General features: G+C 37.8%; 1 protein-coding gene across 1 annotated transcript; it reads right to left on the minus strand.

Moving 5' to 3' along the window:
* Nucleotides 1–236: 236 nt before the first annotated feature.
* PGM2 (phosphoglucomutase 2) lies at nt 237–18,882 on the minus strand. The gene is made up of 14 exons (XM_088524342.1): nt 18,804–18,882; nt 15,579–15,746; nt 14,656–14,762; nt 14,249–14,333; nt 12,770–12,853; nt 11,085–11,278; nt 9,711–9,900; nt 8,962–9,059; nt 4,816–4,996; nt 4,604–4,697; nt 3,808–3,937; nt 2,070–2,259; nt 1,310–1,443; nt 237–434 (listed from the first exon to the last, which is right to left on the minus strand). The coding sequence occupies exons 1-14, from the start codon at nt 18,873–18,875 to the stop codon at nt 332–334; spliced, it is 1,830 nt and encodes a 609-aa protein (XP_088380468.1). The 5' UTR covers nt 18,876–18,882; the 3' UTR covers nt 237–331.
* Between the last annotated feature and the right edge of the window lie 12 nt (nt 18,883–18,894).

The raw sequence follows: 18,894 nt of genomic DNA on the forward strand, positions 1-18,894 counted from the left end.
AAAAAAAGGAACAGACTGCATTTCAGACAATAGGATATTACAACATTTAATTAAAGCAAGTTTTGACTGAAATTCATTTGCAGACCATTTTTAGTTCACAGATTGATTTTTTTTGTTCTTTTTTTTTTCTTGTTTGTTTTGTCTTGTTCCTTTGAGGATAAAGATACTTCCATTCCAGAATAAGATACTAGACTCCAGAGTATGCAGAAGAGTATACACAGTGCTTTTAGTCCGACTTCTCAGATGTTTGGTCCTGAAAATCCTTACAACTTAAATAATGCATTTCTAATGCTGCAAAAACAAATGCAGTTAAGCTAGCCGTTTTGTTAGTTCACTCTGTCTTTCGCTGAAGATTGTTTTTCTCTGGCTGAAAAAAATGTTTTTCAAGAGCGTTGACCAATTCATCTAATTCCTTCTTCAGCTGCTCAACGTCACTAAGAAACAAAATCCACACAAATACAAAAAAAGTGTTACAATGGAGGAGCTAAAATCATACATTTTCAGTACAGGGGCAGTTCTAAATCCAATGTCTAATTTTAGACAAACATTTTCCATTAATGCCAAAAGCAATACACTTGATTTCTTAAAACCTCCTCATGGTTTCTTAAAGCCTCTGCATTGATGTTTACTTCTAACTGATGTGAATGGAGGCAGTTAAAACCATGGTCAAAACACACCTACAGAATATAATCTACAATAGATGAATAGCCTGTTTGAGTTCAGAAGCTCTATTAAATTAATAATCAAGATAATAAATTAGTAACTTATATTTGTAATGTATTTTCAGGTGAATTTTCATCTATAAGAAAGCATTATAACCATTACAGCAATTAATAATTGCTCATCTTCCAGACATTGCAGACAACCGTTTAGACTTCCAAAGCCATCAATCAATGAAACAATGACTAAATGTAGTAAGGGTATATAATATATAGAACTATATGTAAAGTTTTACATTCAGTTTGAAGCAACTAGATTTATATAAAAATCTATATATATATATATATATATATATACACACACATATATATTTGAAATACAGAGAAAATTATCCCTGTCATTCAAGGTACTATCAAGAAAGGCATCTTGTTCTCACTGAAGGTAAAACCAATTTTAAACACATTTCAGTGACAGTAAGAATGATTCAATAAATTTTGCAGAAATAAAGTTTGCTTCATTCACAAAAGTATAAAAGTTATACTATTATTATTTGAGGACAGAGAGCTCTTCCTCCTGGAAGCAATAAAGAAAAAAACAAACCACAACACAACCACTATTAGCTAAAACTTAATCCTACAAGTGACAATACCTGTTTCCAGGAGGTGCACAAAGTTCAGAATAGTATTTGATTTTTGGTTCTGTCCCACTGGTCCTCATAGTGGCTACTCCTCCATTAGCAAAAGTAAATGTTATCATTTGGCTACTTTTGCTAGTAGGAAGTATCTAGAAACAGAAGGAATCATTTTTTAAAAGTTGGAAAAGAGACCATGTGCAATGATTTGATGCAACCCATGATGTGACATCACATAACTGATACATCAGTTAAAAGTAAGTTTTGTTCTCATTTCTTCATCACTGTGGTCTTCTGAGCACAATAAAGCAAATGACAGTCTTACCCTCACTCTGGGATCTGGCTGTTCATTACTACTAGAGAGCTCATCTCAAGTCTAGTCAACATTCTGACTGCAAACAGAAAACGCTTTGAGAGGCTTCGTCAAGAACATAAGGAAACAGAGATCCTGGAAGACTAAAAAAATCCCAAGCCATATCTCAGCAGACAGCTTAGCTTTACACTTAGGACAAAATAATGCAAGACTGACTGTCAAACCAAGAAAGGAAATCTGTGGAAACTGTAGTCAACCGCACAGTCATCCTTATGAACTTTTACAGGCTGCCATCTTGAACAAATCAACCTTGATTCCGCCCCCCAAGGCAAAACTGGCATCCCAAACTGGGCTCATTTTAAGATACTGCTTTGGATGTGATAGGTTTTATAGTGTTTCTCTGCATTTTTTTTAGATAAGTGCACATACTTTATTAAAACAACAACAACAACAAAATCTACTTACAGCCTTTTGATCTGGCTGGCTGCTGTCATAGCCGGTAGTTAGATCCCTTACTCCAGAAACCTTAAATCTGCCACAGAATTTTGGGTAAGTATTTTTTCCCTCATAGTTTCGAAGATTCTCAAAAAGCTGTTCAATAATTTTAGGATCATGGCAGATGAAATATGAAGCTTTGGTAATGTGGAAGCCATACCTGCCAAGACACAATAATAATGAGTTAATGAAGAAAGCTTCTTATTAGAAGCTTTTGATATTATTGTGTATACCATACACAATATACATCTTTTTAAGAACAATAATCTATACTCATGATCACTCCACTTCAGCATAATTTTTCTCCCTCATCTTTTAAAAGGCCTCAGCACTTTAATTGCTCTGCTTTTATACACTCGAAAGTGTTTGTACAGAAATAATTATTTTTCAACTACTAAAAAAATTAAGTTTACTTTTACTTTACGTTTACCTTTTAACTAGGAGGAAAAAAAATCACTAATATGTTAATGGCATTTAACTACTATAGGAAGAGAACATAAGATAACTGGTTGGAGGGCAACTCATTTGTCTTCCTGTTTCCTGAACCCAAGTGCACTTCTGCCACATAGCACAGTCTGTGGCAATATTTATTGCAATAAGCAAAATTTATTTCTGTGTTAGGTTTTAGCATGTCTTTGCTGCTTTATTCCTTCTTAAACAACTGAAGGCACAAACAAGGAGGCAAACACCAAGGCTGGAGTTTTCCACAGGTCTTTTGCAGGTTCTACCACTGCTTTGTTAGTGACCCTGCTGACAGGAAAGGTGGAGGGACAATGTGGACCTGACTGTGCTGCCTGCTCCTTCAAAACAAACCAAAACCCCACCAATCTCATCTTCCTCTCCAGGATGAAATCCATCTTCAGGTCTGTGAAGATATTAAACATCTCCCAGACAACAGGGAAAAGAAAAATAACAGTAGTGCCTCATATTAAGTACTCATGAGGACACCCAGCTGTATGCAGCCGAAAGTTATGCCCAGACACAGCAGTTCTGCTCTTGATATTCAAGAACGAAAGAGGAAGCAGCCAACATACCCTATCTATCTATCTATCTATCTATCTATCTATCTATCTATCTATCTATCTACCTACCTACCTACCTACCTACCTACCTACCTACCTACCAACCAACCAATCAAACAAAAAACGTAGAATAATACAAAAAAAAAAAGCCTGGCATTAACATAATTTTAGCAGTGTCTGATGAGAAGCAGCCTGGCACGCACGACAGAAGCAAGCTTGCTTTTATGGGTAGCATAAATTTGTAATTTACTTGGGGCCATTCTGCGCTTTGTTTCTGCATGTCCTGTATGTTTAGGCACCTGGAGGCACTCTGATGACTAGGGTTCAGGCACATTGCTGGCCAAAATAACAACCTTCTGTGCAGGGGGCAGACAGAGATGAGGTCAAGAGCACAACTTCTCAGGAAGAGAAAAACACCCTCCAGATAAACAGCAAAATTGTCAGTAACATATATTTTTTTAAAGGGGATAGGGGCGGGGGTGGTGGGGAATACCTTAAAATTTTCAGAATCAACTCAAATATATTCACGCCCATGAAACAGCACAGCTTTCTAGACTATCCCTGCTAACAGACTTCTGCACTTAATTTCTTCATATACTATAGGTTGCTACTGAGTCTTATTAACCACAGTATATGGAATGAAAAAAATCTAACATCAGACAATTATAATAATCAAACTCACTCACTCATCATAGACAGCTTTCAGCTGCTGGGTCAAAGACAAGTTCTTGGTTGCCAAATAGCTGGCCATCTCTGCAGCTATAACTGCAGCACTGACACCGTCTTTGTCCAGAACAGCAGGGCAGCACATATACCCTAAAGAAATAAAATTATTGAGTAGAAATTTGCATGAGGAAACTAGACAACGCACAGGAGAAAAAAAGTTAACCAAGCTAACATCTCTAGAAGAGGAAATACACATTTTCATGCTACAGATATTTTAGAATTAAACCAAAAATATTTCAATAAAGCCTGGGATTCAGAAAAATATTATCTTCTGATCAATATTGTTTATTTCAATACTTTACAAAACAACATATTTAATACTTTTACAGCCTAGATAGAGATTTATGTCATCTTGGGGACATACATTTCTGAGTACTTTTGAAATTGCCATGAAAGACAGGAAAACCTGAAATTTTCTTTTTATTTCACTTTTAAGCTTAAAGTGTCAGCTTCACATACTCAATCCAAAATATAAAAGTGCTATTTTAAAAAGCAAACAAACAAACCAACAACCCAGTGTGTGCAGAATCTGTAGCCTGTCCACTTAGCAATGCTATTGAAAATATATACACTAAGCTTATATCACCCTATCTAGTGCTGAACAAATGCGTACACCTAGGAAGCCAGTAATATCAACCAGCCCAATGTATTATATGAATTTCAAATGCATCTTCTGTGATGAAGGGACCCTTTTTGCAGTTGTTCTACTTTCATTATTTTACAGGATATCAGAACTTAGGTATTTTTCCATCTTACCTATAGCCTCTTCAAATGCAAACAGAACAGCTTTCCCCTGATCCATAAGCTGTTTGGCACGGTTCCCCATCCACTTAAAACCTGTCAGAGTTTCCTAAAGCAACGTGAGAGAGGCAAAAGAAAAAGAGATGGGGAACAAGTATTTTAGAAACACGTAAGACATGGTAGAGAGAAGCCAAGAAATGAACACAGAGTAACATGCAACAGGTTACCTCGAAGTGGAAACCCTCCTTCAGTGCAATTGCTCTCAGGATTTTGGAAGAAACAGTACTGGATAACATGTAAACATCCTTAATGGCACAAGCGTCCTGATTTTGATTTTTCCAACAAGTGAAGATCCACCAGCCTAAAAGAGCTCCCAGCTCATTTCCAGAAAACACTTTCCATTCACCACTAGGAAGAAAAAATAAATATATATATACATATAAATAAATATATTTTCAAAGTATAGTATTTTTACAAATACTTTTTCAAATACTATTTTTTCAAATATTTTACTTTTTTCAAAGCACAGTATCAAAATATAGTATATTTTATTCAAAGTATATTTCAAAATTCAAAGTATAGGGTATTGACAAAAAAAATCTTTCAAAATTCTTTCATACAATATGAAATACATACAATTCTTCATACAAAGAAAAATAACAAAGCCAGTGTATCTGAATTACAAATAAAAATAGCAAGTTACTCTGTTTTCTTATTATGAATAAAGAATCTCCTGGTCCAAAGAATTCTGAAGTGGTTACCTTCCTCCTCCATCATACTTATCAACTTACAAGTTAATCTAAAATGGCATTTCCAACATATTAAAAAACAAACAAAAACAAAACAAAAAAAAAAACAAAAAAGAAAACATGGCAGCTACAAATTATAAAACAAAGGTTTAAGACAAACATTGAGATATGATAACACTGAGATGATACACTGAGATATGATAACACTGAGATAAACACTGAGATAATGATTAATTTTTTTACTCGGCCGACTGACAAATACTTTCAAAGATCATTGATCACATTTGATCACATTAATGTATATGTGATTAAATGAGAAGGATGGGAAAAGTGTCAGAAAGAAATATAAAAGTTGACTTAAGTTCCAATCTATTGACAGACCAAGGGAAACAGGGGAAGAGACAGAGAGATAGATGTCAAAATTGCGCAAAAACCCAGTTGGGAAAGGGAGCAAAGACATGACTGAACGGACAAAAATCAAGACCTACATTAACAGTACCTGGAGTGAAAGAGAAGCAGACTCAGTGTCCTGCACTTACTGATGCCAAGAGGCACAAAGTAACGCACAGCAACAATTTAGCTGAGAGACTGTGCTCTAGCAGGAGGTTCTGTCAAAGAAGAAGTATAGATACTGTAGAAGCCTATATTAATATTCTGATTAGTGTACAAACAGCTTCAGCCAAGTTAGACAGGAGGACATGGATCCTAAAGTTAGGGGAGAATTAAGGCTGGCTAAACAATTAGGTAGGAGAATGAGAAGACCATTTTGCCTCCATGCCAATTTTCTTTTGCCAAATGGAACATTTTTCTGAGTGGCTAACATCACATTTCTAATTAATGCAGGACTGCTTATATTCTTATGCTTTTCCATTTGTCAGTGTGCTAGCAGACACTAAATTCTGATCTTGATTAAAGTTATCTGATTGAGAACTTCAAAAAACAAGGTCTTGCTACAGTAATTGTGGCTTCGACTGGCACATGCCAAAAAACTCAAATGAAGATATTTTGCCTAATACTGCTAGTCTTCAAAGGCAGAGCAGAAAGAATTCCAATTTGCCTTCTCTTTTTCTACAGGCAGAAAAGCCTCTTTGGTTCAGACAATGAGAATACAGAGTCAACTCTCCAACCCCACTCTCTGAAATTCCTGCAGGACCAAAACAGGCTATTTGGTGAGGAAAAAGACACATGTGCTTTCTCTTTTTCAATGGAGTTTTAGAATTTGCACGGCTCATTTACAAGCAAATATCTCATGAGTGATCACTGTGCCCATCTCATGGCACAGGTACCTAGTCAGCATGGATTCACCAAGGGAAAATCTTGCCTGACTAACCTGATAGCCTTCTATGATGGAATGACCGGCTGGATAGACGAGGGGAGAGCGGTGGATGTCGTCTATCTCGACTTCACCAAGGCTTTTGACACCATCCCTCACAACATCCTCCTGGGCAAGCTCCGGAAGTGTGGGATAGATGAGTGGACAGTGAGGTGGACTAGGAACTGGCTGGATGGCAGAGCCCAGAGTGTGGTGATCAGCGGTGCAGAGTCTAGTTGGAGGCCTGTGGCTAGTGGGGTCCCCCAGGGGTCAGTCCTTGGTCCAGTCCTGTTCAATTTATTCATCAATGACCTGGATGAAGGCACAGAGTGCTCCCTCAGCAAGTTTGCTGATGATACCAAACTGGGAGGAGTAGCCGATACCCCAGAGGGCTGCGCTGCCATCCAGAGGGACCTGGACAGACTGGACAACTGGGCGGTGAAAAACCTCATGCAATTCAACAAGGCCAAGTGCAAGGTCCTGCACCTGGGGAGGAATAACCCCAGACACCAGTACAGGCTGGGGACCGACCTTCTGGAGAGCAGCTCTGCGGAGAAAGACCTGGGTGTCATGGTGGACGACAAGTTGACCATGAGGCAGCAGTGTGCCCTCGTGGGCAAAAAGGCCAATGGGATCCTGGGCTGCATTAAGAAGAGCGTCTCCAGCAGGTTGAGGGAGGTGATCCTGCCCCTCTACTCAGCCCTGGTGAGGCCGCATCTGGAGTATTGTGTCCAGTTCTGGGCTCCACAGTACAAGGGGGATGTGGAGCTGCTGGAGAGAGTCCAGAGCAGGGCTACAAGGATGATCAGGGGCCTGGAACATCTGCCCTATGAGGAGAGGCTGAGGGAGCTGGGCCTGTTCAGCCTGGAGAAGAGAAGGCTGAGAGGGGATCTGATCAGTGTATATAAATACCTCAAGGGAGGGAGTGCAGAGGACGGGGATGGTCTCTTTTCAGTGGTGGCCACTGATAGGACTAGAGGAAATGGCCGGAAACTGAAACATCAAAAATTCCATAGGAACTTAAGGAAAAATTTCTTAACAGTGAGGGTGACAGAGCACTGGAACAGGCTGCCCAGAGAGGTTGTGGAGTCTCCTTCTCTGGAGATCTTCAAAACCCGCTTGGATGCAGTCCTGTGCCACGTGCTTTAGGTGTCCCTGCGTATGCAGGGGGGTTGGACTAGATGATCTCTGGAGGTCCCTTCCAACCCTAAGCATTCTATGATTCTATGATTCTATGATTCTAGGAGGGCTTCCAGAGAGGTACCTCTCTGCCTGCTCTCAAAGAAAATGATTCATTCACATGTTTTCTGTTCCTTCTGCTCTGTGCATTCTGATCTATTCATTGAGGGCCTGAAGTTTACTTTTGTTAAAGATTATATCTTATATCACTTCAGATTACTATCTGCCTTTTTAAGCCAGGTGAAAAAGAAGCACCAGATCTGCACATAATGGCAGCTTATTTTTGGTCAAATATAACACTATCCAGAAATACAAATGATTTGCAGACACACGATATTAAACAGCATGAAGTAAGGGCATGACAATACTAAGCCAAACTTACAGGTCACACATATAAGCATATGACAAACCTAAGAAGTTCCTGTTCCAGAAGGTTTGCCTGTTACTATCCCATTCTTTAATAGGGTACACATAGTTCAAGGCATCGGCTACGCACCTTTTAGTGAAAAGCAAAGAACAGATGTCTATCCTGAGAAATAGGAACACTGACAAAATGTAAGGTGAATTGCAGGTACATATTGTTTTGTGAAGAGAAGGTGAGAGAGAGGTCCAAATCAGCTAATGCCTCATCTAATATGACAATAAAGTACAGTATTTAGTCTGTAACGGTATGAGAAATAAAGGGTTCATATAACAAATGATTTCCACTTGTCCTGAAGTCATCATGAAACTATAAAGGCTCTGTAGAATATTCATATACTGTTCTTTAATAAACACCATATCAAAACGGTTTTCACTCTGTGGAAAAATTCCATTTGCAAAAAAAAATCAATCTTTAGGAAGGTAAACAGAATCATAATAATTCACATGCTACTGTGCATACCTCAAGTGCAGCAAACATCAAATATTTATTCAGGCTTCCATGCACTGTCTAAAATTAATTCCTTTTTAACTTACTGTCTCCCATGGTGTATTTTGTACCATCCTTTCACGTGTCTCTATACTATTAGTCCAAAAAGAACTACTGTAATTGTTCGTTTTATCTTCCTATGCAACACTGGTAACAAAAGTTCCCCAAATTAGTTTGGCTTTTAAGTCCAATACTTATGGGTTTTATTTTGTTATTTTCATACCTTTCTTGTTTCTCTGCCACTGCAAGTCGATCAGCATCAGGATCATTCGCTAAAACGATTTTTGCCCCATCTTTCTCAGCCAAAGCAAAAGATAATGTCTGGAAACATGGTAAGCAATACCACAAGAGCATTAATTCAACTAGATTTCAAATAATTTATTCTATTTCATCTTGAACACACAAAATCATTATGGCTGTCTCAATATAACTTCATTTATGTTTCAGCAATTCACGGATATAAACCTGGCAGCCATACAAACTGAGGATTTTTAATTTTACCTACACTATTCTGTTTTTCCAGCCAGACTTAAAAGCTAGTTAGATTATAACAGGATGCTTCAAGAACAATTGGTTGTACCTGCTAAAGCTTTTTCCACCCCCATTTTAAAACAATTTAGTCTTCATATCTTAGATGTAATTTGCTAAAACATTTCAAAAATGACTGTGAAGATGCACTATCTTAAAATAAAAAATAAGGACTCCTCTCCCAAAATAGTCTAAACCCACTTCATTCTATGAATGGATGATGCACATTCCATTACAAAGTACAATTTTAAATTATAGCTAATTATTACCTAACTGGTTCACAAAGATTTATAAATTTCAATGAAAGAATACCAGCTAACTCTTTGACAAGGATACGAAAAGAGAAATAAAATATACTTCTATCAACATTCACAGCCATGATTGTTAGCAGAATGGAAACACTTTGACAGAAATTCTAACTATAAAAGATATTTATTTACTTACCAGAACACCCTTGCCTTCTTCAGGATTTGGATACTTCACTGTGGGAAATTCTGGATCAGGATCCTTCTGCTCCGGAACAGCAAAAGGAGGGCTAAGGTCAAATGCCTTGAAGGCCAATTGCACAAATTTATGGCCTACACCATGCACTGAAGTATGAACAAATTTCAGCTTTGTTTCCTTGTTTATATTCCTGAAATCAAGCAGATTAATAGGACACTTAATTTTGCAGAATATTCTATATACCATTTCACCCTTTCAGCATTCGACAGTCCTGTTAAAGTTATGAAAATATATAAGGCTGTTTTATTAAAACCCGTGGCTTAAAAAACGATTTCAGCCTCCTCTCTCAGCTCTATAAATCACTGTATATATTCAAGTGGTTTACACGTGCCAGGATATTAGATAAGACAGATTTCCATGGGCTCTGCTCAACAGACTCCAAGGGAGGCCAATGGAGAACAAATGCAATGGAATAGTGAGGCTCTTCACCCCCAACTTCGGCATTTACACTAATTCCAAAGACAGAACAGGGTGAACTTCTAACACCAAGCCTGAAATATATTCATTTTTGTGAGGTACATTACTAGAAAAGAAGTGCAAAAAATAGAGACACAAAGTCATTCAGACTCCTTAAAAGACTTTAAACTCATATTCTGAAAAAGCAGCATCATTTTTGTAATAACCCTGGTCTTCTAGTAACAACTGATTCCAAAGTTTTTAGCAAAAGAGCAAGAACACGGTTACTGATGGTTAAAATCTTGGTTTAAATGAGCAAATCCAACAAGTTGCTGCTCATCTAATCCACAGTTAGCAAGCTCGCACACAGCTCATGAAGAGAAACATCCACTCTAATTTATTGAGTAAGATTTTGCTAAATAAATAACAGAAATCAGCTTGTGCAAGGATAAGAGGCACACACCCAAAACCACAATGACAGAGCAAAAGCTCCACTTTTCAGAATCATCTCAATAGCCTGGCTCACCTTATTATTTTAAAGCTCATTTTAAAGAGAAGATTCTACAATATTAATTCAGGAAAGTCACATTCATAGCTCACCCTCAGCTGCACAAGATTTGCCATAGCAAGACTGAAGGCCTCTTCGATGCAGTCATGCTAATACAGGGAGATGATATTACAAAAAGCAAATTTTATTTTGCTGGGTTACATTTCTCCTAAACTAACTTTATGAACCAACTTACTATATGGTCACCTAGCTGCCAGTACTACTACAAAAGGTGACAACAGAGCACAGACAGAACTGGAAAAAAAGGCAGGAACATGGCTGGCCTGGCTTATATTAACTTAAGCCACCATGCTGACCTATCTAGAACTAAATGGAAATGCCTTATTTTCACCCAAGTTAGCACCAGTTACCTGTGAAAGCAATGTTTCTGTATGTCTTTGAAATAGTCCTTACTGATGGTGGCATACGGATCATGAAGTAGCAGGCTGCTGTCAACAAGTTTGTCATCCCAAGCTTGAGGCCATGGCTCCTGATTTTCCTCAATGGCCTCAGAAATTCCTTTGTCGTGAGGGGAAATGATCTGAGCACCATTTTCCCAGTAAACCTAAGTGGTTTAGGATAAGAGGATAAGAGATTATTTTGGTCATCAGTATTATACAAATAGCTTTGTTATTTTTTGTTGACTGAGATCTATTAAATTTGGTGGTGAATACCAGATTAGCTGGCACATACACTAAAATACACCCACAGTATTCCTATGTTAGTAATCAGTGTTTCTTGCATCTATAATCAAAGCCCACAATGAAAAACAAGACGACTCAGCTCATTTACTGAGAAGACAAGTAATCAGCCTGCCTGCTTGATTTAGAAATGATCTTATCTATGATATATTATAAAAGCTTCTATAATTTTTTAGCTAAACTATATAAACCAAAAAAAAAAAAACTTAAAAAAGTAAAGTAAGAATCAAACACTCTTGCCACAAAAAATCCTTAAGGAGAAACACATGAAGAGCTTGCAGTTGCATAAAAGCAGCCATGTTGGCACCACAGCAAGCACAAATTTAACAAAGTTTTAATGTGTTCATTCCTGCGCTACTCTCCTTTTTATTGATTGCTTATGTCTCTGGGATTAGGTCTATTTAGTATGTTTTATATTTTGACAGCTGTTTGGAATCATTCCCCTGCTGATGTACAAAACACGAATCTACACATCACAGATTTAAAAAAGCCTCCAAAAAGCATCTAGGACAATATGTTGCCCAAATAACAGAGCATTAAATTAAATAAAAGTTTGATTTTTTAAATTGTTGTTTATTGAAGAGTAATTTTCAAAGCATCTGAACACCTGGAAAAGCTATCAAAATCAATATATGAAAACATAAAAAAAAGCAATTTAAACAGTAAGACAAAAAGTTCTCAAGGTAGAGAGAACAAAAATGATCTCCATGAATACTTTGCTTATCCATCAACAGAAACCTCTTAACCTCCATTTTTGCATTTTGGTAACAGTGTCAATGTGAACAGCCCAGCTGCTGACTGGCCACTGGTAGCTCATCGGTCTTCCATTAAAAACAAACAAACAAAAGACCAGAATAAAAAACCTCAAGACTTCTGCCAAACTATGGCTTTCTGGGTCATTTGTTTCTTTCAGCATAGAAAAAAAACTCACACTGATCAATAGCATCATTTAGAAAAAGGAAATGATATTTCATGAAATTAATGGAAGTTATTTAAAGTACTTTGTACAAGCAAGTCATTAGGTTCCATATATGTTTTAATTTTATGTGTTTGCAACTGTAAAGAGATCTTTTAAAAATAAACAATCTGTAAAGGGATCTTTTAAAAAAATGAATCTAGTCATGCATAAAACAGATCAGTTAATATGCTAAGGTGTTCACTATCTTCTTCCTTTTTGGATCTAAGACATTAATCAATGTCATTAGCAGTATAACGTGCTACCATATTCTAAATATGGTATCTCAAGAATAAACTAATACGTTTTTTGTTCTGTAATATGATTGGAACTATATACAAGAGTATGTGATAATGTCTTTACAGGAAAAAAATAGAAGTAGAAAATATTTAAAGAATACCTTGTAACCATTATCTTGCTTCGGGTTATGGGAAGCAGTAACCATAATTCCAGCACAAAGCTTCAGATGAGTTACTGTATAGGGCTGTAATGAAAGTTAGTTATCTGAATTATGTGAAATATGATAAGAAGCTTTATTCTCATTGACATGCAGCACTTAAATACTACTAACTAGGAGGAAGGCCAGGAAATGAGTCCTACAGACTGACTCCCTAAAGCAGACGCTAAACAGTATTTGCCTCAGCAAGTGGCACCCACCTGGCATGTGCACAGCTGTTATTTTTTGTGTGTTCTTCTACTTTAAACACTCTTAGTGTCATTTCAAGTGCTTTGGGAAGTGCCAGTATTTTTATACAACAAAACCTTGCGAAAGGAATTGAGAGAAGTTTGCACAGGCCAGAGAGAATTCAAACTGTAGCAGCGTCATCTCTACTGTCTTTTAAGAGCAGGCCTTGGAGCACATTCTATCCTGAACCACACTGACCATGATGGTTGTAGTGTTTTGGAGAAAGCTATTACAAAGTAGTCCGAAAGAGGAGTTCCTTAAAAACTAAGTATTATTGGTGACCAGCAGTCCAGTTCTAGTTCTGCCCTGGCTATTGAAGTGAAGGCAATCAACTTTAGTTCTTGCAAATCTGTTTTGAGCTGCCCTAGGAAGTGTTTGATCCACAATTTGTATCAGTACTGGAATGCTTTCCATCCCAGTAAGTTACATGTTTACAGCAGCCACGGGAGCAACTGGAATTGCAGAGGACAAACTGTTGCTTTGAGTAATTTTTCTTTTTTATTGCTCCACTGACATCTAGTGATATGATGGTGGAAATACAAACACATTCTGTAACAGCAAAACTGCCACTGCACTTTAGCAGCCTGTTTTTTTGAAAAGTCTACTTTGGATGAAGACCTTTCCCCTTCCCCTCAAAAATAAGAAGCAGAAGAACAAAAAGGTAAATGTTTCAGACTTGCTCATTTTTATATTTCAGTATTTTTTGCACGACCATTTCAGCTCAAAGTATGTTATAACTAAAAATGGTTGAAAAGTGGGGGTGAAATGCACACTGAATTTTTACAGGATAGAACATCAAGGACTAAGCTGAGTTCAAGGGACAAGAAAAGCAGCTACCGGGGCACGAGTGAAGTAAACAGGTTAATATAAGGGCTCCAGAAGGTCCCCAAAATCCTCCTATCACTTCACAACAACAACCAGGAAACTATGAAATTCTATATAAAAGAAATAAGCCTGAAAGCATGAATGAAGCATGGGAACATGTCCCATGTCAGAGACTTCTTCCTTTTAGTGTAGTAGGTGTTGTAAGATAAATATAGTTAAATAAACATAAAACTTTGAGTTTATGTTTAAATATCGGAAGTGTTTTAAATATTAGAAGTAGTTTACTGATTTTTCCATAATAGAAGTATTATTTTTTTATATGTGACAACATTTGTGCATATATAAAACAGATATAATAGAGAAACCTACCACAAAAGGAGTTGGTGTTATATCAGAGAACAGGTAAACTGGAACTCCCTGACTGATGAAAGTATTAGCAGCAAGTCTTGCAAACCTAAACAATAGGAAAATATTCCTTGAAATACATACATTTATTAATTTACTCACAAATTAGAACTTACAGTTTATTTGTCCCTCACTCTAAGGGAAGGGAATGGAAAAAAAAAAAAAAAGGCAGTAGAAAGTATTATATGGACCAAATATAGCCATATAAACACCAAAATGTGTTCCCTCCCTATTCCCAGCTGACAAAGCACAACCAAGAACTACTTTGGCATGGAGAGAATATAAAAATAATGTAAAACCCTGTTGAAACAGCTTTTAGAACTGGTGAACTATGTAATTATGCTATAAAATATGCAATACCTGAAGAGTACCTTTTGCTACTACCTCCACTTGGAGGATGGGCACGAGCATCAAAACCAATCACAACTCCTCTCTTTTTCAGGTCACTGAAATTTTTTTCAAGGTATCTGCAAAATCCCTGAAGAAAATAAAGCCACTTCATTAACCCAATCTTAATATTTAACATATCCTTGCAGCAAGATGATTCATCAGCAAAACAAGTACTAACCTGGATTTCGGTTCAACTTGTGTAGGGCTAATAAACAGCAGGAAATAGCAAAAACTTTCAAATCAATACAGTGAAGTCTGATAGTATTTACATGACTTTCCATAAATCAGAATCAAGTCCATAAAGAAAGAGTTAATATGATTAGTCTGAATTGCAGATTTGGAATAGCAATTCGATTGTTTGCTTCCTTGTATGAGAACTTTTTAAGTAATCACAAGGGCCAACATTTCAGTTTTTGAATGTTATCTTTAATCATGGCCCCTCCTTAGGACAAAATACCTAAGCAGACCGGGCTGCAATTATCACTTTTTTTTTTTTTAACAAAATAGATGCAATGAAAATATTTATACACACATATAGGTATTAAAGTATATTTATGTGAACTGAAACTTAGAACACGTAAAGTGTAGCCTAAAGCTGTCTACCTTTCATTTTTTGTAGTTGTTATAACAGGACCAACCAGTCCACTTGAGCTTATCTCTAGCTGTGTAGAATCCAATTGCATGTTAGATATGGAAGATAATGTGTTGGCTTTAGAGCTTCTCTCTGCACGTTTTTTATGATCAGTTCTCAGTTAACTATTATTTAAGTGACTTCTGAAAAACAACATTGGATAAATAGCTAAACATTTAATCTTCCATTGAATATCCATTTACTTGTCATAAATTAGTCCTTTCCATTCACAGAAAGGACCAGTGAAGTGAGACAAAAGGGTCAACACAATACCTGGGTTGTCTGGATAACTGTCAAGTCATTCATGTGGGAAATGCCGGCTCCCATGGCAGCTCTGAGCCCTGCTGTGCCAAACTCCATCCGTGAGCTAAAATACTTCTGCAGCTCTCCTGCACTTCCTTCAGCAACCAGTTGCTTCACTATTGCGGAAGTTTTGGGATTCTGCAGACACAAAATTCAGATTCTTTTGAAAAAAAAATCCTTTTATTAAAAACACCTTTAAGCTTTTTAATAGAACTGACATTCTTCCCTGCTTCTGCTAGTGAATAACTTCAGGTTAAAAACATACCGTAGCAATTCCAGACCACTAGAACTTGTGCTACAACTTCAGATCTTTGACAAGTCAGGGCAATTTCAACTACTACTCATTTCTGATTTCTATCACTTTAAGTGAACATACTGCCTTGACAGCAGCATGACAACACTTCAGGAAGCAATAAGATTTCTAAGATTCATTTTTTTTTTCATTAGCAACAAAAACGCAATTATCAGAAAGCGGAAACTACAGAAACACATCAGAAAGCAATCTAGGCAGATTATTATATTTATTTCTTCTGTAGCAATGTAAGTAGACTTAAAAAGGTCCCAAGACCTTAAAGGCTGACTAATGCAAGCCTAAGGAAAACCTGACTAGTCAGAAGATAAAGATGACAACAGTTGCGGGTATGTTTGCAAGTAATACTTCCTATAAAAATATTTAACCATGTAAGACAATTGTTAACAACTCTCTTCTCAAACTTAATACAATACAATACAATACAGCCCTGCAGGTGCCAATATCTCAGTTTTATTAATATGTGATCTGAATTTTTTCCATCCATGTGATTCCCTGGGACTCCCGAAGGAGGACAGATGGCTCGCTCAGTCACCAGGCAACAATGTTAGGCAAGGAAGTAACACACTCCATAGGTTAATCAGGTCAGAATTACACGCACTCCACACTGGAGTACAAAGATTATTATTTTCAAATGATCGTTAAGTGTTGAGTTCTGGTCAATCAAGTGATTCCATAAAACCCTCGGCCTTTAGGTCTCAGACAACACAGGTATGCTCACAGCAAAGGCAGGAGATAACCCCACATACAACAGCTTTCTGCAGCTCTAGAAAATGCTGAAGGACTTGCCTAACAGCAGCCATGAGAGCAAATACAAAGACTAAGTGTTCTGTGCATCTAAGTGGCACCACGTGGCATGGATTACCTATAAACAAAACATGTTTTTCTTGACTGTTACCCTATATTCATAATTTGTAGGTACCTACTCTATTATTGGCCTATGCACCCGCTGCTCAATGACAGGCCTGTCAAAAATACTCAGAAAGCTAAAGAGTGTTTGTTGCTAACGAGTAAACAGCATAACACAGTAATCAGGAAGTTCACATAACTCTGAATAAGCTGGAATCACAACAGGGAAAAAAATAGAGAGAGAGAGACCGTGTGCATATATTGTTTTTTCTCTAAAAAAAAAAATTTGATAATACTAGTTTCCAGTTTAATTCCAGTTACCAGTATAAGAGCTGTTGCAACTGATACTTCCTTGTAGAAACCTTAATTTAATTTTGCTCATTTTCTAAGGAAAACACATGTGTTTTTTTTAATTTGCATTACGATAATGTCAGAAAATCACTAATAAGTTATCAAATTTGATTTTAATGGGACTATTATGAAAGGTTATATGAAAAAATGTACAATATCCACAGTGGTATAAAAAGTAATGGTTAAAATTGGCCCAAATCCATTTAACCTAGCAGAAGGATTTATCCAGGAATTATTGTTTCCAGAATTATTGTTGAATTATTGTTTCCAGAACTGTCAATTTTTCATCAGTGAAAAAGTCCTCATAAAGTATTAGAGGAATAGCCATTGGCTAAGCAGGTTTGATTTTTAATAAAAGCTTAAGTTACCTTATAATTCTATGTTTGATAACTAAAAGAATGTAAAATATGATACATGTGACAATGACAGAAACTGAAAAGTTGAAAACATGCACAGTAATTGTCTTCTACACAACTCATTCCAACGAAGTTGGTATGACTGATGACTATTTGCTCTTGCCAACTTTTATTTTGCAAGGAACATGCAGCTTATCATTAAATATTAACCTCTCGCTTCATATTAAAAAGCAACTTTTTTAAATTACTGTAAATGGACAAGGGTTATATGGGCTTAGGTGGTTACTCAAGGCAAACACTGTAGGCACTCCCTGAAATATGAAAATACATCACTATTTTTGCACAATCGGCAATAAGGTATTGTGCTCAACAAATATCACTGCAGTCAAAGATGCGATTTTAGTAAAGACATAACCCTAAAAAAATTAAAAGGGATGCTGCATTAGATTTCAAGAGGTTCTCACAACATAATTGGAATATCAATTAAAAGATTAAATGATTAAACAGAAGATAGGATAGGAATATAATTCACATTAATAAAAGGAAGTTATTCTGTGGAAATAATGGTCCTTTTCAAAGCAGAACTTGTTTTCTCAAAATCCTAACTGAAAACATTTACACAAAACCCTACTACGCCTTGATGAATATGCCAGCCCTTCTGGGAGGGGGCTGCTTTGGCCCTGCGCTGTAATCAGTGAAACCCAAACTGCCTAACCCATGGGGTAACCCATAGGGCCTGCAGGCCCTTGCTAAAGGCATGGGAGCTGCACGGGGAAGCACCCACACCAGGATTTCCTGAGCACCGCCACAAAAGGGACCTTTGCAAATGTGGAATACAGCTACAGGAGGGTGTTTTTACTTTGGCACACACTCCAGTGAGAGCAATATTGAAACTGGCTGGTTCTAAGATGGGATGTTCACTCACGGGGCATTCTGGAAACACATTTTTTCTCTGCAAGAAAAGCACGGTGCTACCCAGGGGTTCGCAGTGCTCCCCAGAGATGTCCAAGGCAGCACTGTGCTGCCTTATATACATTATATCTACCATTCAGACCGCCACGGGGGAGGCTGGGAACAATATAACCCCCACTCTGTCTGCATTCAGTACGCCTGCCCACGGAACCCCTGGAGATCCACACGCGCCACGCGGGACGCTGCCCCGAACCAAAGCGGGGGCCGCCACCAGCGACCCCGATCCGAAGAAACGACGGCGGGGAGGGCGCTGGGGAGGGCGCACGCAGCGCTCGCAGGGGCGCGGGGCGACGGCCCCAGCGGTGCCAACGGCCCCGGGCCGCGGCGGGTCCGCGGGGCGCGCAGCCCCGGCCTCACCTTGTCCCAGAGCAGCCACTGCGCGGCCGCGCGGCTCAGCGCCGCGTCCCCCGCCGAGCTGCGCGCCGCCATGTCACCGCTCCGCCGCTGC

The sequence above is a fragment of the Tinamus guttatus genome, unplaced genomic scaffold (genome assembly GCF_059628265.1).
Source record: "Tinamus guttatus ecotype Peru unplaced genomic scaffold, ASM5962826v1 Tinamus_guttatus_pri_ptg000210l, whole genome shotgun sequence".
Taxonomy (NCBI): Eukaryota; Metazoa; Chordata; class Aves; order Tinamiformes; family Tinamidae; genus Tinamus; species Tinamus guttatus.